This window comes from Malaclemys terrapin, chromosome 10, assembly GCF_027887155.1.
Source record: "Malaclemys terrapin pileata isolate rMalTer1 chromosome 10, rMalTer1.hap1, whole genome shotgun sequence".
Taxonomy (NCBI): Eukaryota; Metazoa; Chordata; order Testudines; family Emydidae; genus Malaclemys; species Malaclemys terrapin.
Window position 1 is genome coordinate 34,044,803 of NC_071514.1, and position 21,866 is coordinate 34,066,668.

The 21,866-nt window shown below is 42.2% G+C and overlaps 2 protein-coding genes across 2 annotated transcripts in view; one reads left to right on the forward strand and one right to left on the reverse strand.

Annotated features, from left to right (window-relative positions):
• LACTB (lactamase beta) overlaps positions 1 to 15,077 on the forward strand; it is a 38,760-nt gene extending 23,683 nt beyond the window's left edge. The window contains exon 6 of the mRNA XM_054041992.1: positions 11,568 to 15,077. Coding sequence (XP_053897967.1) covers positions 11,568 to 12,099 — 532 coding nt within the window. The 3' untranslated portion in view covers positions 12,100 to 15,077. The remainder of the gene's footprint in view (positions 1 to 11,567) is intronic.
• Positions 15,078 to 16,586: 1,509 nt separating this feature from the next.
• On the reverse strand, positions 16,587 to 21,598 carry RPS27L (ribosomal protein S27 like). Its single transcript, XM_054042521.1, has 4 exons — positions 21,501 to 21,598; positions 19,813 to 19,921; positions 18,928 to 19,038; positions 16,587 to 17,720 (listed from the first exon to the last, which is right to left on the reverse strand). The coding sequence occupies exons 1-4, from the start codon at positions 21,504 to 21,506 to the stop codon at positions 17,692 to 17,694; spliced, it is 255 nt and encodes an 84-aa protein (XP_053898496.1). The 5' UTR covers positions 21,507 to 21,598; the 3' UTR covers positions 16,587 to 17,691.
• Positions 21,599 to 21,866: the final 268 nt, after the last annotated feature.

Consider the following 21,866-nt stretch of genomic DNA (forward strand, 5'->3'; position numbering starts at 1 on the left):
TTTTCTCCTGTCCACATGTACATGAGCATGATCCTGCAAGCCCTCTACTTGATATCCGCAGCACCAGAGGCTTGCAGGATCTCTTGGAACATGTTGTCCCACATCCTCTTCCTTCTCCTCCTTATCTGACTGTGCTGCTCAGATGGTGTGGCTGGAGACCACATTTCCAGTTGCAAAAAATACAGTGCACGGAGATTGTATTCACTATCCTTGATCCATACAAGTTACAAGCACTACATTATCACTTCTGCTTGGGATTCATAGAGCACGGCAGCACTCCCAGCCATGGTGAGTACGGCCTGGGGAGGAAAGGGGTATATGTGGATAGGGCAATTGAACTGAATACTGGCACTATTTTCCATAGACAGTGGGGATTTTAGCTGATACCTCACTCCTGAGAGTAATGGAGGCTGAAAGGGAAAAAGTCCTGCACGCATCTCACTGACCTGCACATCCATATGCTGCTTGCCATTGTGCTGCAATGGTGCCTGCTGAAGTAATTGCTGAATGGTGTGGGAAAGTGTCCTACCGTGGCAGAAGAAATAAGGCAGCTATCCCTAGAAACCTTCAGCAGAGGATTGCGGACTACCTTCAGGACAGTTTTCTCAAAATCTCTCTGGAGGGTTCACAGGACATCTCGGTATGCACAAACCATTCTGCAGGCCCCCCTCTGCATAACTGTATGGAGGAATGATGTGTCCCTGGAAGATCAAAGCAAAGTACATACTTACCCAGAGGTTCCTTCCCCTTCATCAGGCTCACCTGTGCTGGACTCTAGGGACTGGCTTGACAGCTCTGGAGTCAAACACCTCGTCCTTAGGGTTCACTGCGGTGGCCTGTGACTCTGAGTCCTCTGATGTATCCACAAGGCCCTTGTGGGGGAGGGGCAGGGTGCCACTCCAGAGGATGGCATGCAGCTCCTTGTAAAAGTGACATGTCTGCGGCTGTGCACCAGAGCGACTGTTAGCCTCCATTACCTTCTGGTACATCTACCACAGCTCTTTGACTTTCACGGAGCACTGCTGCGTGTCCCTGTTGTAGCCTTTCTCCTCCATGCCCTGATCGATCAGCTCATAGATACAGACCTTTCTGCAGCTGGATCAGAGCTTCTCCGTACAGACTCAGGAGATACAGCATTTCTTGTGTAATCCTGGCAAGACATGGAGCTGGCCTGGTCAGCTGAGCAGTTGCTCTGTGAGCTCTCCACACCCGAGCAAACAGGAAATGGAAGTTCAAAAATTCAGGGGGCTTTAAAAGGGGAGGGGTGTGTACCTGCATAGCTGGCCACAGGGCAGTGGAGTTTAAAACAGTGACAAGAGCGGTCACATGGGTCATTAGTGGCCTCCAGAATGTGTCCCACAAAGTCTGTCTAACACAGTGTCTACACAGACACTGTTGCCCTAACTATGTCAACCTAACCCACCTCTTGCAGAGGTGGAGTTATTAAGTTGGCGTAGTGGGCGAAATGCATCGTCGGGAGCGACATTTTAGTGTAGATGCTTTCAGAGTTAGGTCAGTGTAAGCTGCCTTGTGTCAATCTAACTCTGTAGTGTAGACCAAACGTGAGTGTCCTTCACAGGCCTGAAGAACAGCTCTGTGTAAAAAATCTTTTGGTGTATTTTCTTGTTTAACTGGTGTGCCCTTAGCTAGCTGAATAGTTCTGCAGCTAGAAAGTCCAGATCTGGGGAGGGCCCACATGAATTCTGGGGGAATTGTTAAAAAAAAATTCATTAAACCCGAGATTTAATTTGTAGCTTCTGGAGAAAAATTCCCACTGTAATTTTTTTTTTTTTTAAGGTGCAGTATCCTGAATCGTAATAAATGATCTCTACCACATTATTCATAGTTTAGAATGTTTAAAAGAAAATATATTTTCAAAATGGGTCTGTCTAAAAGGCATCTTAAACATCATAGTTTTGTTTGAATTGATTTTGCTCAATCCAAGGTTCTGTATACCGACCATTCCAACAGATTCACGAGTCATGTTTTGATATGCAGTTATGTCACTGTGCTTACACTGAGTGCTACAGGCAACAAATGATATTTCTATGAGCTAATGGGTTGTTGTTGTTATCATTCAGGAGTATTAGGTAGGATAAAAAAACAAAATAAGAAAGTTCACAGCTGTTATAATATTGTGAACTTCAAGTGTTCAAAAAACATGAGTCAGCCCCTTTTCCCTCCCCCCAAAAATCCATGAGAATAAAAAAAAAAATTGGGGGTGCTTTATTTGCTTTCTGGATTGTTGAGGTTTTTTGAGGTTGTGTATTCAAGCTTTTCTCTGCAGCCATGAGGGCTAGAAACTACCTTTGCTTTTAAATGAAAGCTGTCTTGTGTAATCATGATTCAAGGAGCTGGGGCTTTAAGAGAAGCACCAAATATCATAAGACCAGCAACAAAATCATTAATTGGTTACACCATTGTCTCTAATGTTAATGAAGGAACAAGTGTTCCATGTATAACTATGCCTAAAGGAGATAAATGAGACATTTCAGCTCTCTAAGGAGAGGTGTGTGTGGTTTTGCAAAGGAGAAGGCTGGAGAGTTCTGTGAGTTTATATAGAGTTTGAGTTGTTATGCTGTTGTGGCTCATGATTTTGTAAACTATATCACGAGTGCCCAGTCTTAGGCTCCTTTTTTAACCTTTCATAAACTGAAATAAATATTGTTGGGGGAGAGGAGAAATGTAATTGGGGGTATTCTGTTTGTCCCAGGGATTGTTTAATGCTAGACAAAATGCAGGGCCCCTTGTTGAAATTATCCTTGGAAGCTAAACTATAAAGCATAGTGATAGCTCTCAAACTATAAAACATTGCCACCCTGTGGCTTATTTCATGATCTTTATGATCTAATTCAATAGCACTGAAGTAAACTGCAAAACCTCTGAGAGGTATTCTCATCATTGTAGATAGGGAAAGTTAGAGTAGTTAAGTGCTATAATAGGTCTGTGGCAAGCTGAAATCAGTTCTTAGTTCATTTTTTAGATAGTTACCCTACACCTCTGATATATTATGTAAAATAATCCAATTAAATATTTGAGTTATTTACGTTATTGAGACACAATTCAACGGTGACTCTTTTCCATTGTTGCTGATAGATCATCCCAGTTTGCAGTTCTCAGTGGTGATTTCCAAAGTCGTCATCTTGTGACCGCTTTTGCAAGATCGTTGCATGTCTGAAGAAATGGTTCTGGAATATCTCCTGTTTACAAAGTCCCAATACCTTGATAGGGTGGCCCTAGGAGAAACCAGGATGAAATGAAGAAAGGAGAAACTTGGGCTGAATGGTAAACATTCAGACAGTTACACTAATAAGTAAACAAACCGATTTATTCATGTCTGAATATCAGTGACATCATAGCAGAATTACCTTAAGCTGGGGTAGTCAATTTTTTTTTGTCACAGTCCAAATTTCTTGATCAAGGTATAGTCAAGGTCCAGGCTCCAGAGAAAATAACAGTAATGATGGTAAGTAGATAAAAAGATTTCAGGATCTATTCAAAAGTGGCTGGCAGTTAGGGTTGCCAATTTTGGTTGGATGTATTCCTGAAGATTTCATCACATGACAATCTTTAATTAAATAATAATCTTTAATTCCTGGAGACTCCAGGCCAATCCTGGAGGACTGGCAACCCTACTGGCAATCCACCTATTGACTACTTCTGCCTTAAGCCTTCATGATCCAGCACTAATTTTGAGCACTCCGTAGCTGACCTTCCCATGATCAGCCACAAACCATCCACCATTTCCTCACTGGTTGTCCTGTGCTATGATGACCCTCCACCATTGCTCCTTAATTTTTTCTCAAGGTTATTTCCATCTCTGTGCTTAATGAGACCAAAGTGCATAAGACTGCATGTTAATTTCCAACATCAGGGTCTGCTTCTCTCCAGTAATACTTCTAACATTGGCATTCATCTTTTTTTCCATCCAGGAGATATACAAGAGTCTTTCCCAGCACCACATTTTAAAAGCTTTTATTTTCTTCCTATCAGCAACATTAACTTTCCATGATTCACATCTATAAATCGCTATGGAAGAAAATTAAGTTTTTCACTAGTCACACCTTTGTACATTTCAAGATGCCACAGTTTTTCCATAGTTTCTTAAGAGAGGCCATAGGTGAGCAAGTGATCCCTTGTTGTCTTCTGATTTCTTTGGAACAGCCTCGTTGGTTGGTGTCGTGAACATACAGCTAAGGGTAGCATAAAATCCCTCCTTTACCTGTAACGGATTAAGAAGCTCAAATAACCTGATTGGCGCTTGACCAAAAGGACCAATAAGGGGAGAAGATACTTTCAAATTTGTGGGGGAAGGTTTTTGCTTTGTGCTCTGTGTGTTGTTCTCTCTGAGACAGAGACAGACCAAGCAAGTAATCCAGTTCCTTCTGAAATGATGCATCTAATATTATAGAAATAGTAAGTAATAGCAAGGAAATGCGTTAGATTATCTTTTGTTTTAGTTTGTGAATTTTCCCTATGCTAAGAGGGAGGATTATTCCTGTTTTTTATAACTTTAAAGTTTTGCCTAGAGGGGAGTCCTCTGTGTTTTAAATCTTATCACCCTGTAAAATGACCTTCCATCCTGATTTTACAGAGGTGCTTCTTTTACTTTTTTCTTTATAATAAAGTTCTGTTTTTAAGAATCTGATTGGGTTTTTAGGGTAGCAGCCGTGTTAGTCTGTATCCTCAAAAAGAACAGGAGTACTTGTGGCACCTTAGAGACTAACAACCCAAGGGTCTGGTCTGTACTCACCTTGGTTACCTATTTGGTTGGTATATTATTCTCAAGCTTCCTTAGGAAAGGGAGTGAAGAGGCTTGGGGGGATATTTTGGGGAAACAGGAACTCCAAGTGGTCCTTTTCCTGAATCTTTGTCTAACTCACTTGGTGGTGACAGCGATACCATTCCAGGGCAAGGAATTTGTGCCTTGGGGAAGTTTTTAACCTAAGCTGGTGAAATATAAGCTTGGGGGTCTTTCATGCGGGTCCCCACATCTGTACCTCAGAATGAAGAGGGAACCCTGACAGTTGGATATATATGATCTCAGTTAATTAAATTAATCTACTGCCGCTACAGCTTTCTTTTAATCAAGATGTCTGCTTGCATCCTGTTTTTCTTAGTCGTCATGTCAATGTACATAATTTTGTTTTTGTTGCATTCAGGAGTAGTCTGTATTCCTTACTAATTCTTTTTACATTTGTTGCATTGCATTGGTGACTGTAGCAAAGAATATCATACCATCAGCATATCTGAGGCTGGTTAAGAGGTGTCTTTTGTAGTTTTAATTTTATGTTTGAGGCTAGCAGCTGATAATCTGACCCACAGACCGCACTCAGTGTTGCTGTATCATTAAACAGCTGATTTAGTTCTTTGTCTTATCAGGTGACCTCCATGTGTACAAACATCTAGGATGCTGGATGAAGATAGTTTTTTGTAATGACCAGATTATTAGAGCAGTGGTTCTCAACCAAGGGTATGTGTACCCCTGGTGGCACTCAGAGGTCTTCCAGGGGGTACATCAGTTCATCTAGATATTTGCCTAGTTTTACCACAGGCTACATAAAAAGCACTAGTGAAGTCAGTACAAACTAAAATGATTTGTTTATACTGCTCTGTATACTATATGCTGAAATGTAAGTACAATATTTGTATTCCAATTGATTTATTTTATAATTATATGTTAAAAATGAGAAAGTAAGCAATTTTTCAGTAATAGTGTGCTTTGACACTTCTGTATTTTTATGTCAGTTTGTATGTTTATAAATGAAGTGTAAGTTGGGCGTACACAAGACAAATCAGACTCCTGAAAGGGGTACAGTTGTTTGGACAGGTTGTGAACCACTGGATTAGAGCAGCAGAATTCAGTTAAATGTCTTCCTTTCTCACTTTGTGAACCCAGACCATTGTTTTCCATTACTTCTTTGAGAGCCTACAGCTCCATTGCTCACATTCAAGTCCCTAGTTATAAGGGTGATCTCTTTATTTGATGTTTTAGTGAGTGTCGAGTCCTTTGTGGAATTCATTAATCACATTGTCATCAGCTTGTGTAGGGGTGTAAACCGGTTTGATGGAAAGACTGACTGGCTTTGCTCAAAGACAAATTTTAATGATTCTTTCACTTAGTGGATTATATCCAAGCATACACTTGAATGTTTCCTTGGATGAGATTAACGTGACCCCATTTTCTCTCATTTTCTTGGATCCTGAATAGTCCATTGCGTATCCATCCATCGTCATGAAATGATCCTTACCCTTCCAACATAGCTTTGAGATTCCACATATTCCATCTTACATCTTTCCAATTGTTTTGTCACTATGGAGAGGTTCCCTTCATACATACTCTCACATTCTGTGTTCCTACTCTGATTCATTTATGAAAGTTCAGGTCATTCATTTTCTTTGGTGGGGACATCAGGCACAGTATTTCCCAAAGAACTTGGTGCAGCACCATCATAAGTACAGCCTGTACTCTTAATGACTGGAGCCTCCTCCCCATTATTATTTGTTGTGCCTTCTGGCCTGGGGGGCGTGTCTCACCTGTCCAGCGTTGCATGTGGATTGCTTTGGCTTTGTTCTGCAGTAGTACTTCTTGTCGAAGAAAGTACAGAGGGTTTCCTGATGCTTTCCTCTGGTTTGTGTTGCTGTTGGTTAAACCAGTTAAGACAATTACATTAGGCTGTAGAATAGTCTCCCAAAGTAACTGGTGGGAGCCCTATCATCTGAAACACTTAAAGCTAGGCAAAATGGTAGTGAACATAGTCTGAGGAGCAGCCCTGCACTGGCAAGGGAGATGCACTGGATAACCTAATTATTCTTTCACATCCCTTATTTCTCTAAGGGAAGTCTACACTACAAGCACTGTAGTGGCACAGTGGCAGCACTTCCCTCTTCACTGCTGCCACTGTGCCATTCTAGAGCTGTAGTGTAGACACTTGGTACAGCAGTGGAAGGGTTTTTTCCGTCGCTGTAGTAAATCCACCCCTTCAAGAGGTGGTAGCTTGGTCAGTGGAAGAATTCTTCTATCAACCTCGCTGTGGCTACACCGGGGCATAGGTCAGTTTAATTACATCTCTTAGGGGTGTGAATTTTGTACATCCCTGATGGACGTAGCTCCTAAGTTTTAGGTGTAGGTCACCTAATTCTTTGATCTTAGCAGTATGCTCTGAATAGCCCTATAATGAGACTGAAAAACAGCAGCAGATTGAACAACTAAGAACTACTTTTTTTTGGTTCTCCTGAATTTGTGTCACAGTGCCCTTTCCCATTGTTCTTTAGTTTTGCAATACATCATCTTTTTATATGTAATTATTTTTTCTTCTGCTATAAAAGTAACTTGTCAGAACCGTATCATACAGCTTTAAAAAGTATGTACGTGATCCCCTCTGCTGGTTCTGTGGTAGTATTAACATGACAAGAATTGTGTGCGGTGTTGTAGCTGTATCAGTTCCAGGTAAAAAGACATTACCTCACCCACCTTGTCTATCTCAAGAATTGACATTCTGGGGTGTTATATCAGCCAGAGCTGGCCCAATACTATGGGGAGGAACCTCAAGGACCTTAAAAAGAGAAGAAACCAGATTGGAGTGTTCAGATGGGAGGCGGGGCTGCTTTTCAAACCATTCAACAACTGATCAGTGGGGGCAATCAGTACAAGCTGCTAAAAATTAGTTCAGTTCAATCCATTTGCACAAAACCTGTAAAACTCACTGTGGATGCTTGTATTGCTGGAGGTGGCCACTGGACATTTTGGTCTATGCATTTTCATGGGTGAGTTCAGACTCTAGTCTCAGTCCTTGGGGTCTGAATGTGAAAGGGGTCACATTCAGATCTGCTCCCACATGCTCATTTTGGGGGATGTTTTGTCACATTGTATGAGGTTGTCTGTCTGGTCTGTGGTCTTCAGGCAGGAAAATCTTGTGACACCCTCGAAAACAGCCTTTCTCCGCTCTGTTTTGCTTTTCCCAGCGTGCTAGAAAATGACTGCTTGTCTGATAGGTTAATTTCCTTCTCTGTTGCAACTTGTATGGAGAAGAGGTCATGTAAGAAAAAACAGCTAAGCTGTTGCCCCAAATTTGGGGTGTGTACCCCAGATTTTGATCAAGCTAACTTGCAACCTTACTGTATGCATTCAGTCACCATGAATTAATAAAACAGAACACCACATAGTTGAGGATTAATTTGAACAAGTAGGGCTTCTGGAGGCAAGGTCAAAACTAGTTGCAGGCTTGCAGTGTCTGCTAATCAGAATGGGAGGAGGGGAGAAAAGAGTCAACAAATTGAGACTGAAAGAAAATAAGTGGATGGAGATCTTGAGTTTGGGCACCTTTCATATAGAAGCTTATTATGACTAAGATTGTTAACAATGTTTGTGGATGAGTAGTTTATTGAAGTTAGGAGAGGTGATGACCCAGTAGGGGTCACTATGGGCTGTGTGTTTTGTAAAAGTTAGTTATAAAAAGACTAGATAATAGTGTACTTTGGAGCAGTTCTCTGAAGCTTTCCTGAGACACTTTCCTGACACCATACTCCTTGGCGGAGAAGTGACCAGCCATTCCAGACCTCTAGTTAATTACTCAATACCATCTCAGATTGTAGGTAATTATTTGGGATGTTCTAAACCTATTACTTATGTCTGTGTGTGCTTTAATCTAATAAATTATAGCTTTAGATAAGAGCATGCTTACTTGTATTAGTCTTTCATCAGCCAGAAGCACTGTGTTCCCATTGATTTATTTCTGACACCGCCTGGAGTGAAACAGTTAAGTTACCACTGCTTTGGGTTCTGAAAACCCTGGGTAACATAGTAACATTTACTCACAGGGCTATTTCCAGATTCCCTTGTTGCTTCTATATCTTGGCTTTTACAATAGGCTTTAAGCTCTGTTTAAAGTTTTAGGTTTAACTTTTTATTATTTATTTGTATTACAACAGGACTTAGAGGTTAACTGTGAACAGTTTGTGCTAGGCACTCACTGCACATACCTAGAGAGATGGTTCCTGTCTTAATGAGCTTACAACCTAAATAGACAACACTGAAAAAGCATTAGGGAAAGGGATATAAAGTATGAATGAACAGGGATGGTTTGCAAACATCTTATTAGTTCCATGATTTTTTGAGGGGGAGGGCGGTTAAGGGATTGGCTTTCTTTAAATGTTTTGTTGGGGATTTATTAGGCGATCGGTTAAATGGAAATGCAAAGGAAGGGAGGGGAAAGTTTCTTTTAATCTATAACTTTATAACTCTCTGCGATCGGGTATATCAGGCATTTGCTGCCTACTGCCAGAGACCTCACTGCCTTGGTACAACCTACCCTAGGAAAAGAAGGGCAATGAGTTTGGACCTCCAGTTGTTTAGAAAGGCCTCCCACAGTCAACTCCTGGCGGAACCAGCAAGTTGTTTTCCTGTCGCAGCTAGAAGGGCTGGGAGCAGGCAAAGGCCGATCAGGCATCAGCAGGCCAGATGATGCGGACTGGCTGCTATCAGATGGCAGTTCTGAGTGAAGTAGAAGAAAAGATCTTCATTCTGCCTTAGTTCACAAAGCCAGGCTTTGTCAGGGGCTAATTCTGACCACTCTTCTCTTTTAGGTCAGTGGGAGGCTTTTGATTTGTTTTGTGGCATGTGAGCCCCAGACAGGCCATCACGAGTCCAATATTAATTGGACTTTGAATTAGGCATGCTCACTTCACAGGACACCCCCAGCTTCAGGCAGGTCCATGACTAGGGTGACCAGATCACCCAAGACAAATATCTGGACGTGTGTGTGGGGGGGAATGACTGGGGGGGGGGGCGTGGCGGGGGGGGGGGGCCAAAAAAAAAAAAAAAAACCCTTCCTCCGCAAGCGCTGGAGGGAGGCCCGGGAGACTCAGGGGAAGTGCGGGGCCGGGGTGAGTAACAGTCCGGCCTGGTCCCTTGCAGGCAGGACTCAGTTGGGTGGTTGGGAGAGGAGGGGGGCGGCCCGCGGGGCCAGGCGGCGGCTGTTCTCACCCCCGGCCAGCGGGACTCGGGAGCAGCCGCTGCTGCAGCTCCCACTGCCGCGGGGGCAGGAAGCGGCCATGGCGCTCCGCGGCTGCAGCTCTGGCGCCCCCGAACCCCCCGAGCCGGGGCCTGCTGCGGGGGACCCAGCAGCGCACACGCTGGGCCCAGCCCCTGGCCAGGCGCGTCTGGGCTGCTGCCCAGCTGGTGCTATCCCGCGGCGGCCCCGGAGTGGGGGCAGCAGGCCCCAGCCCCCCCGTCCCGCAGGGGAACGAACGGGGCTGGGCGGCCGATGCCTCCGCCCCAGGGCCGCCGCGGGACAGCACCAGCTGGGCAGCAGCCCAGACGCGACCGGCCAGGGGCTGGGCCCAGCGTGTGCGCTGCTGGGTCCCTGCAGCAGGCCCCGGCTCGGGGGGTTCGGAGGCGCCGCAGCCGCCAAGCGCCATGGCCGCTTCCTCCCCCGCGGCAGTGGGAGCTGCAGCAGCGGCTGCTCCCGAGTCCCGCTGCCCGAGGGGACAACAACAGCCGCCGCCTGGCCCCGCGGGCCACCCCCCTCCTCTCCCTACCACCCAACTGAGTCCTGCCTGCTGGGGACCAGGCCGGACTGTTACTCACCCCGGCCCCACGCTTCCCCTGCGTCTCTGGGGCCTTGCGGAGGGAGGGGGAATGGTGAGCCCGGGGAAGAGGCAGGGATTCGGGGAGGGAGCCAATCGGGGGAGGAGGGGGCGGAGTCGGGGCGGGGGGGGGGGCGAGCACTTCCGGGCTCCAGGCTCTGGGGCATTTCCTTGTTTGTCCAGTGTCCCGACCGCATGTCGGTCGGGACGCGGGACAAACAAGGAAATATCGGGACAGTCCCGATAAAATCGGGACGTCTGGTCACCCTATCCATGACACACTTCTATCAGTATTGCTAAGCCGAGGCCAGGGCTGGCTCTAGGCACCAGCAAAGCAAGCAGTTGCTTGGGGCAGCAGATTTGCAAGGGGTGCAAGAATCCAGCATGAGAGCTGAGAGCCAACAGGGGGCCCTGGGAGCCTTAGTTCCTTGGTTAGCTCCCTGCCTATAGAGCCAGCCCTGGAGCAGGAAAAGAACTACATTTCCCAGCATTCCCTCGGCCACTAGCAACAGGAAAGGGTGGAGGAAGGAGTATGGAACGTTAATCTGCAGCTTGCTGTGAATGGTAGAAACAGAGCCAGCTCTAGGTTTTTTGCGGCTCCCCCCCGCCCCCGTGTATTGCCTGAGCCCTGGCCTCTCCCCCGCCCACACCCCCTGCTGCCCCAGCTCTGGCCCCCACCTGCACTCCCCTGCTGCTCCAGCCCTGGGCTCTTCCTCCACCTGCACCTCCTGCTGCCCCAGCCCTGGGCTCTCCCCCAAAGAAGGAATTGGGTGGACTGAATGGATGGTGTACCTCTCTATCTGAAGTCTAGCAAGGGAGGTATGTGGGTCTCCCTAGAATTTAAAATGAAAAGTAAGGGAGGGGAGGGAGAGTGCGCTGTCTCATCACTGTTTTGCCTTTATTATAACCTAGAAATTTAAAAGATTATTATTTCCATTTTATTTATGGGTGACAGTTAAAACTTTCTTGTTTAATTCTAGGTGTTATGTTTGCAACAAAAAAGGACGGCTCGTAAATGCACCCTATGTGGACAACTCCTACAAGTGGGCTGGTGGCGGCTTTCTTTCTTCAGCAGGTGACCTCCTGAAATTTGGAAATGCCTTGTTGTACAGTTATCAAGTTGGACAGTTTAAAAACAGTGCCAATAAACTTCTTCCTGGCTACCTCAAACCGGACACTATTACAATGATGTGGACCCCAGTGCCAAACACTGAGGCATCATGGGACAAGGATGGTAAATATGCAATGGGTTGGGTTGTTGTGGAGAAACAGCAAGAATATGGTTTTTGCAGACAGCAGCGACACTACATCTCCCATACTGGTGGAGCAGTTGGTGCAAGCAGTGTCCTGCTTATTCTTCCTGAAGAGTTGGACTCTGAGGTTATAAACAGTGGGTTAGTGACACCTCCCAGAGGAGTAGTTGTTAACATTATTTGTAATATGCAGTCAGTTTCCCTCAACAGCACTGCCTTAAAGATTGCAAAAGAATTTGATAAAGACAAATTGGCATGATACTTTGATTAAAATATAGTGTAGGTCTGAATAACTGTACTGTTGTATTGAAATAGGAACAAAGTTAAAAAAACAACAACAAAAAACAAAGGGTACATCTGAGCTCCAAGATTGCTAGGAATACACATTTCTGAGAGAATGTATCAGGTTGTAAAGAAATTACCCTATATAACTTTTGTTAGCGGTGCTACATTTTTGTGCATTTGGAAGTCTTCGCTCAGGGAAGTAGCTATATAGTTGCTAACTTATGGAAAAAGGCATTCCAAGAGAACAGTTATTTTGCAAATCACCAATGTTGTAGCAATGTTTTTTTCTTATCAAGCCAAGGTACTGACCAGTCAAGATCGATACATATTATTGTTCGCCTTTACCAGAAAGAGGGTGATGTTTACTCTTGTCTTCTAGACATTTTCGTATTAGCAAATAGTTTCCTTAAATGTAGTAAAAGTAAGGGAAACTTGTATAGAATCAAATAATAAGAAAATGCAAGACTGACTTTTATTGCCATGTTATATTTTTCAATTCATGCTGGCCAAAGTTGTGTTCACAAGTATTTTTGAACAGTCACTTTAAAATAGAGATTTTGCTTTTTAAAAAACATTGAATACAAAGTTTTGTACTTCTGTCCAAAAACAAACCCCACTGAAATTAAACTGAAGTTGCTCCCAGGCTGAGGATGACTGTACACTAGATTTCATCAGAAGCATGTTTTTAGCAGAGTTGTAACTCTCAAGTTCCTGTTCAAAATTAGAAAAGGATGAAACTTAACATGGTGAGTTAAGCTGGTCTTTCATCTTTTAGAGGACTGCTTTTCTATTTTAACTGGGCACAAAACAAATGAGTGAAGCCAGCCTTCTGGCCCAGTGGTATTCCTTTACTCTTTTGTGTTGGATCAGAATTAAAATATTCTATATAATGAGCAAAATCAAGAGAGATTACTCTTGAATTCAATATCAAAATTCCCATTGACTTCAAGAGGAGCAAGATCACACCTAGAGTATCTCTCACTTCCCAATTCAGAAGCCATGCAGACAACTCTGCTCAACAGTAATCCCCTCCGGATGAGCAAGAAGTGATGCTGAGAGCTTTCCAAAGGAAATCTCATCTCTTTGCTGTAGAGGCACAAGGAATATTGAATCAAGGATCCAGCACCTAAGGGTGCTCCGTAATGGCTGTGGAGGTTCTCCTCTCTTTTTCTCTATCCAGAGGGACACTAAAGAAAATTAGCTAAATTATCTCTGCTTAGTATTTAGTCATCCTTCACTTAAAAATAATCTACATTATTTCAGAGTCCCCTTTAAGCTAGTTTTGACTTGAATATCTTCAGTATGGGCAATTATGGTTTTTTTGGCAGATTATTCTATTGTTTAATTAAAAGGGTTACAAAAGGCTTCCTACTACTTTATTTTTTTCTTAATTTTAAATAATTTTGGTTATACTTCATAACAAAAACTTGTCTAAAATTCCCATAAAACCTTGTAGACAAGGACATATTTTATGTATCTCCTTACCACCTTTTTCTGTTGTTTTTACATGATCATTTTTTAATCCAATTTTTTGTACTGCAGATGTGTCAAGTTCTTGGTTTCCCCTACTAATTTAACATATTTAGCTCAGATTGAGTTTCTTGGAGTGCAAGAACTGCTTAAATAATCTATTAACTTTGTTCCTTTCATGTGCATCTTTTGGTTAAACTTGTCACCAGCAAAACAATTTTTGATACTGGCTTTGTTAGAGTGACCATGTCTTCCTCGTTCAGTGATGAAGCTGTTGTGTGCCCTCTATTAAAAAAAAAAATCAAGAATTTTACAAGAACTGTGAAAGTTTTATCATTTAATATATACACTTACTGAACTTTGAGCAAATAGAAAGGTGGCACAACATGCATATGATTTAAATATGCATGACTGTATAGGTAATGCAGGAGTTGAGGCATCACCCATGTTCCTTTTGTTCTAATGTAATATTCATTTAGAGATGGCCAAGTGTTCACAGGCTCAAAAGCAATCTGCAGAAGATGATCATGATGAAGACTTGCTATAATAGTAGCAGATCTTCTGTATTCTTATTTTATGAGTTCTGATTACAATGTAACAATTAATCTGGATTTTAAGTGTACAGAATGGAAAAGGAAACTACCTTAATTCATAGTTCAAGTTTTGGGTTATTTTTGTAACATTTACAGTATGGTCTTCATTTATTTTAGCAAATGTTTTGCTTAATTTTAATGGATTTTGATAAAGCTGTACCTGTAATCCAGAATACTGTTTTAATATTAATAAGTTAAAGGAATTTAAGTACATTTTTTTTTCTTCCTGTATATCGTGCACAGAGCTTCAGGTTGGTGTACCAAAAAAAAATGCACTGAACTCCCCCACACATGTAGTTAGCTACTCACAATGCTACTGCTGCTGTTGATATTGCAAAGCTTGGCTAGCATTCTTATAGCCCCTGTGCTTGCATACTTCGCTGGTGATGTATTTCTTCATGAGGTTGCAATACGTCTTTCTCCAGATTAGATCTGGTTTTGCAGGAGCATGCCCCCACCCTTAGTCAAAACCTTAAACACAAAAGTTGCTTTAAAATGAATCTCTTAACACTGATGCAGGTGCCACAGCACTGCTTAGCAATTCTGTTTCTCTACCTGAAGGGGCAGGATACTACAGGCAGTAGCTGAGAGAATATTGGCTTGCCTGTCCCTAACCCTGCTACCACTCTTAACAATTTCACAAAGAGTTGACTTCTACCATATGGAGAAATACCATGTCAGTGCTGCTTTCATATTTCTCTTATGTTATAGTTTAAGATATGACATACCAAGAAATGTATTTTTATTATAGATGATCTGTGATATTTAGCAGAATTGTCAGCGGTTTACTTTACACAGATTCCTAATCAAATGTAAATGCTTGTCTAGTGTTTTCATGATTATAGTTAGTTATTTTATGCCTTAAACAATAAAAACTCATTTTATTGAACTATTTGTTTTGTGCTAAGTGAATTTGCTTTTTGACTGACCAAAACTGTATTTTTATATCAGTATTAGGTCTATTCAACGTTTTAAAAACATTTTTAATTTACCAAAAGTCAGGAAAAAATGCTCATGGAAGCTGAGGATTGGGTTACTTCTAAAGTAGCCAGGAGCTACTTTGACATTTCCGTATTGTCAAAATCACTTCACGTAATTTTTAACCTAAATCTTAACACTGATGGAAAAATATATCCAGTATAAAAACAATGGAGATAAAGGTTGTAAACTTGTAACATTATAATTGGAACACTCTTTCATAATCTTGAGTATCTAGTGACTTGATAAATGTTGTGCAGTAGCAGAAATCTGTACTGTTTCATAAACAAAACATGAGTTGTTTGCCCTGGATGGCTTAGTTCCTGCAGGGTTCATGAACAGACAATAGCCTATGAGCTATTAAATGCAGAAACACTAAAAGGTAAAACTTCTACTCTAACATGTCGTTGCTTTATTTTTTTCTTTGTCATATAAATACTCTGGAAATAGTGATCCTTGTTTAATGGCGCTTAAAAGTAAAGGTTTTTTTTGGTTGTGGGGAGGGGGTTTCGGAAAAACAAACTCACTGAACATTGCATTGAATCAGATAAAGATCTAATATAATGTGTGTGTGTATATATACCCAAGCATATTGCTAAGACTACCACAGAGCATACAGCACTAGTGATAGGAAACACCCCAATGTAGATATTTGAAATGGGTATGAAAGCAAGATTCATGGCAAGAAATAAGTTTGAAAACATTTTTAGCAATCAAAGCTACTAGTGAGAACATTTTACCAGAGTACACATAGCAATTGCAGACTTTCTATATCCAAAAAGAACATACTTTCGGATACTTATCTCACTGTGGAGGTGATTGTGTTTGATTGCTTTTTTTTTTTTTTTAAAAGGCATTCTTTCTTGCTTCTTGAAGGTAAATCATAATCACTGGTCAATGTAATTTCCCTATATGGAAGCATTACGGGAGTTTACATCTAATTTAAACTACTGCCAACAGCCAGGATTAGACAGAATGACAAGATGGATTATTCAGCTACTCTGGTTTGGCAGTACTTAGTTATTCGGTGTTGTCTTAAAATCTCACGTGTGAAAGGGGTATCAAACACTAGTTTTAGCTTGTGCTTATATCTAGAAAGAAATGCCAATGAGGCAAGTAAGAATTCTAACAGTCTGTGGGCAGTGTTTAGCCAACCTAAGACAATTTGACACATCAAATCTGACTTGAGTTACTTTGCTCTTAAGTTATCCTGTGTTTGTCATGAAATCTCAATATGGTTTAAAGTCAGTTGATCCCTACATAATTGGTAGAATATGTAATAGTTGACACAAGCCACTTTGTGTTTTTCTTAAAGGTACATATATACTAAGGATTTTTTTTTAAAACTAAGAGATGGACACTAAGAATTCATGCTCACTTTCAAAGAAGTGCAGTAAAACATCTCACAATCTGATGCAAATACAGTATCAAGCATTATTTTTTTATTGATTTTAAGCTGACATCATGCTCTTACCACAAAAGAATACAGTTTCAATTGGAAAAGACAAAATTTCCAATGCCAGTCAAATGACAAGAAGACTTACTTAATTTATGCAATTTTGAAAAAAGTTCTGTTTACATATAAGTCAAGACATTACTATAAAATTATTCTTAAGATACAGATTTAAGAATGCACTGTTTACATGGCTTACCATGTAAAGAAATAACTGAAATGTCAATTCTGTTAGTATTCCATGGCAATTTAGAAAGAGAAGCAGTCCTTTTAAGAACAAAAGCCAACCAATTTTTTTCTTGCTCAGGTGAACTGGTTAATTGTTATGCATAATATCTTTTCAGAATTTAAAATGCTAGTTCGTGGTCTTATAACAGGATAAAACCTCTTTAAGAGCAATTTACTAGACTTAAGCATTATACCAAGATACTTTATTTTCTAGATTAACCCTGTCACAGAATGGAACTAATTTTTTGAATTGAATTTTATTCATTTCCTTGTGACTGGATGCCATTCACAGCTCTCTAATAGGTATTTGTTCATATACCATATCCCCTACGCATAGAGAATGCTTTCCAGTTTTCCTATGGAAAAGTGTTTGCTTTATATACCCATCGAGCAATTTTAACCCCATGTATCACAACAGTGGCATTAAAAAAAAAAAAAAAAGCTTAAATATAGGAAATGTATTCCTACAGCAATCTCCATTTGTAAGTGCACAGGCACTTGCCTTTCATTTCTATAGCTGATATAGCAGTGGTGATTAGTCAGTTTATAATTAACAGAACAGTGTGCAGCAAGTCTTAAGTTCCGATTCTTGTGTGGAATGGTATCACCCATTCAAAATACAGTAATAAAAAGCTATAAAAATAGAGCTCAATTACCCATAGACTTCCAGGAAAAATCTGCACATTAAGACGTTTTATTGGGGAGGGGAGCAGGGAACAAACACCAGGTAACTACTAGTGTTTCTTACAAAGAAGAACAATTAACTTGTTAGATTAACTGACATTTTTGAACAGATAAGGCTTCCAGGAGCATATAACATGAGTCATGTTGGCAAAGGGAGCATTCAATGTTGCTTTCTTCTAAACGAGCAACCTGTAAACAAATCACAAAAGGATATCAAACTGGGATAGTCCTTAAGTTGTTATAGGAGACAACCCTGAGACCATCCTATTGCCCTTGCCATTTCTGTAGCTGAGTTTACATAAATAATTTTAATTTACTTTTTCTCTACAAGACATTCAAGTGAAAAATTAGCATTTCAGATCAAGCCTAATCTGATTATAATAATGACATAGCTACATTTTTACATCTCTATGTGCAGTGAAAGGGGCTTTATGCCTATGCCATTGAAAACTTAACTTTGCATCTTTTTAACAGCAGATCTCCTGCTCTCTCCTCCAATGGCAAACACCCTAAATTGCAGTGATTTCTCTGGTAAGGGTGGGATGTTCTGTAGCTTGGTCAGCCAGCATCCTTATTCCAGGCACCCTGCACTCCTGTAAACTCTTCTGTGAATGTACATAGATGCAGTACTACTATTTAATGCCTGTATATCCACAGTTGTTGGCCTGTTTTACCACTGAAAAGTACAGCCCAGAAATCAACTTTAAACGCATACTTTTTTTCCCAGAAAGAGATTAAATATAACCTCATGGGTGTTTTTTATACCACTTTTCATATCTTACGCATTTTGCTACACTTAAATAGTAACAAGTTAAACACTGGTTCTACCCCAGTTATCTATGCAAACAGAGCAGCCATTATTTACTCAACTATAGTTTGACAAAAACAAATTTTAATCACAGGGAATGTTAACCAAGGAATCTTGCTGATACTAGGGGGAGAGGGCAAGCAGAGACTGTTTTAATCTGACAGCAGTACCCCCCAGCATAACCCAGGGATTTAAACCTCATAACCTTCAGGTTCAGAAGTAAATGAACCATACTATAAGCTTTGGCCATATGCTTTCCATTACTGTTAATCTGAAAGGAATTACAACTCAAGAGTATAGGGAATCATTAAAGCCTATTCAGGGTGTTTAATTTATATGGTATTTGATTAATACTGGTTTAGTTACACCGCCCTTATAGAATACAAAAAAGACAAGCTGCAGATACAGTTGCAATCCAGCTCTCAATTTACCAGAAATCAACACTTCTCAGGGATTTTATGAATATTGTTCATTTTCAGTCTCTGGTTTTTAAGCCACAGAGAAAATTAAACCTTTAGCACTTCGCAAGTACATTAATGCACAGCCTTCAAAAGGAATAAAACTGGCTTATTAAACATACTCCTTTACCTTCTGTAAGCCTGGCCTTTCCTCCAGTAGGCTGGCACAACACAGTTGAGCACCCAACACACAGAACCACTGTCTGAGCATGGCTGAACACTGTGGTGATCTTGTAGCATCCTAAAAGGGAATATTGGTATACTTCATTAAAGTGACCCAGGTTAAATGTTTAAAGAGACATAGCAAAGTCTGCATCTATTTGGTTTACAACCTTCCTCCAACAAAAAGTTGGCAACTGCAAGATACTAGACAATGAAATTTAAAAGTGCCTGATATTAGCAGTTGGACATTGCCTACCACAATACAAGTTACTCTAGGATGACACACAACTGTTTTACTGAATCAAGCCTCCGAAGCCTTGTCTACAGTATCGAGTTAATCTCTCACTATTATGACTCCATCTGGGCAGAATTAGATATGACTAATTAAAATGCCAAGAACTAGCTTACATTCATACTCCCATTATTAGTACCACCAGTGCATTTGGAATAATAGAAGATTAACAAAAGTACAGCTACAAGTTTCTCCTATTTTGAGTCACCTGAACAACAGCCTTTCGTTGCCAAAACCCCATCCATTTCACTCAAATTTTTAATATACATTTGGAAGAAAAATCTAAGAGCCTGAAGCGTAAGAGAGCTCCCAAGTCAGTCCTCTGGCAAAAACAAAGTGAAATCCTGATATTTCTAATATAAGAAGCAAGCAGAAGAGTTCTGAAAAAAACCCCAAACCCTCTTTATTGGAGCACAGAAAGTACACCCATATTCCCTTTTATAGCAGGTTTACATCACAATTAGGAATGACATTTCATTGACCTTTCGTTATCAGTCTTCACTGCATATAAGTTTCATTACTGTTATGCATAATGAAAGGGTAAAGCTCTTAAATATTTACCTGGACACTTTACATCCATAAAGTAGGAATTTGGACTCTGCACCAGACGTTTCTTTTTGTGCTTTCTCTTCTCCTCCTCTAGAGATGGATGTGCTATGTCTCTATCCAACTAGATTTAATAGCAAAGAAAGGGTAAGTCATGGTATTGGATGGTAAATACTGCTCAATCCAGTTACATCAGTTGGATGGGAGACTTCCTGTTGACGTTATGCTGCTGTTTTGTTCCTAGTTAATATATGCATATTAATGCGCAAATTCCAGTGCATTAAAACTAAACCACAACATATGTAAGCATTTGTGAGTTAGAAGCAGCTGCAATACCATCATTACCTTTGGAGATGGTTATTGTAATGTAAAAGAACATGCACTATACTAGGACACACACTATTACATCATTCTTACCAATGCAATGTCTCACAACATTGAACTAGCTACATGAATGAATTCATCACTCTTGACTAAAAAAATCAGATGTGAGCAGTGGAATAAACAAAACTGGCAATGATTTCTGGATAGTTTGTTTCAGAAAGGAATTTCCGGTTCTACAATCTATCTTGGTGTCTAAAAATCAGTGTGAAGGCATCAGGCTACCATCACTAGAAAGGATAAGTCGGTTCTAGAAGAGGCATTTCTGCACAAACAAAACAGGAATGCCTAGAAGAAACAAAGCTGCTAAAACCCTGCATAGTGGAACAGATGATTAAAGAAAACTCCTAAAACCTAGGCCACTGAGCTAGCTAAAGGTAGCTGGAGTGTAGCCAATAGGCCAAGCCCAGTATCATGTGACTGATTCTTCCTTGAACTGCTTTTCAAAAGACAGCCCCACAGCTGCCACCTGGTAATCTGATGGTTCAGAACAGATTAAACCAATTAAGAACCCAACCCTCCCAAAGTGCAAACAAGTGTCCTCCATGTTACCACAGCAGAAATGAAACGGGAGGCACCGTGGTCTAGAGGGGGCTCAATCCTCCTGTCCTTGACTTGAATGACCAAATGTTGTCTTCACTAGAGCAGGCTGACATGTAACACCCCCTACCCCGACTCCCTCCTGGCAGAGATAGTCCACACTCAAGATAAAGGGAGAGGAAGAGGGCAGGAAAAGGGATCTGGCCAGGTCCCACAGCGGGGCTCCTAGCACTCTCAGCCCCACTACAGCGCAGAAGGGCCCCTGGATTAACACACCCCAATACAGGGCAGGACGGGAGAGCGGAGCAGCCACGGCCGTGGCGCTCTCACTCCCCTTTGGCGCAAGGCTGCTCTATTCTGAGAATCCAACGTGAGAAGCCTGTAACCGGTGTCCTGGCACGTGCGAGGGGCACTAGGCGCCCTCAGCCTCCCGTGAGCACGCGGGCGCCCTGCTAACGTCGCCGCCCCCCTCCCTCCAAAATTCCACGGGTGTCAGTTACTCCGTCCCGTTAGTGTCACGAGGCCGCGCCCCCTCCCCAGTGTCCCTCCCGCCCAGCGCAGTGGCAGGATAATCCTCCCCCGCCCACATCTATCCAGGTCACGAGGGGAGGGTTGCCCGTAAGCGGCCCACGCTGCGGGCCCCTGGAGCTGGGTCCCATACACAGGGCTGTGGGAGGGGGGCACATTCCCCTGGCCGCAATCTGAGGCCCCTCACCCCACCCTTCAGGGGGCTGCCAAGGCGATTCACTCCGGGTCCCAACGCTGTAAACAAAACAACTCACAGGCATGTTGTCTCTCCAACCGGAAGTACCCTTCGACTGACTGAGCAGCGAACGGGGCGGGCCTGTCGGGCCACGGCAGCGAATCGGGGCTCATAGTCCGACTTCCGCTTCCGGGAGGCGGCGCGCAAGAAGCGTGGTGGTCTTTTCTCTATGGTCCACGTGGAGTCTTATTCCTCCTGCGGCGGGGCTTGGTGATCCTCTGCCTTGGAGAGTGGCAGGAACCCGAGCGCTTTTCTCCCCACTTCCCCCGCGTGAGTCCTGCCGCCTCCCCGGGACTCGCGCTGCCATATGCTCGTTAGCCAGCCTGGATCCCGAGTCCCGCTTGCAGCTGCCCACACAGACAGGACGGAGGTGGTCACAACCCCA

What these genes read in the sequence shown, in the direction of transcription:
- RPS27L (XM_054042521.1), bottom strand. An exon ending in TATGGATGTAAAGTGTCCAG is followed by an intron (nt 19,039 to 19,812) that starts GTAAATATTTAA and finishes ATTCCCTTTTAG; the next exon opens with GATGCTACAAGATCACCACA. An exon ending in AAAGGCCAGGCTTACAGAAG is followed by an intron (nt 17,721 to 18,927) that starts GTAAAGGAGTAT and finishes ATTTGTTTACAG; the next exon opens with GTTGCTCGTTTAGAAGAAAG.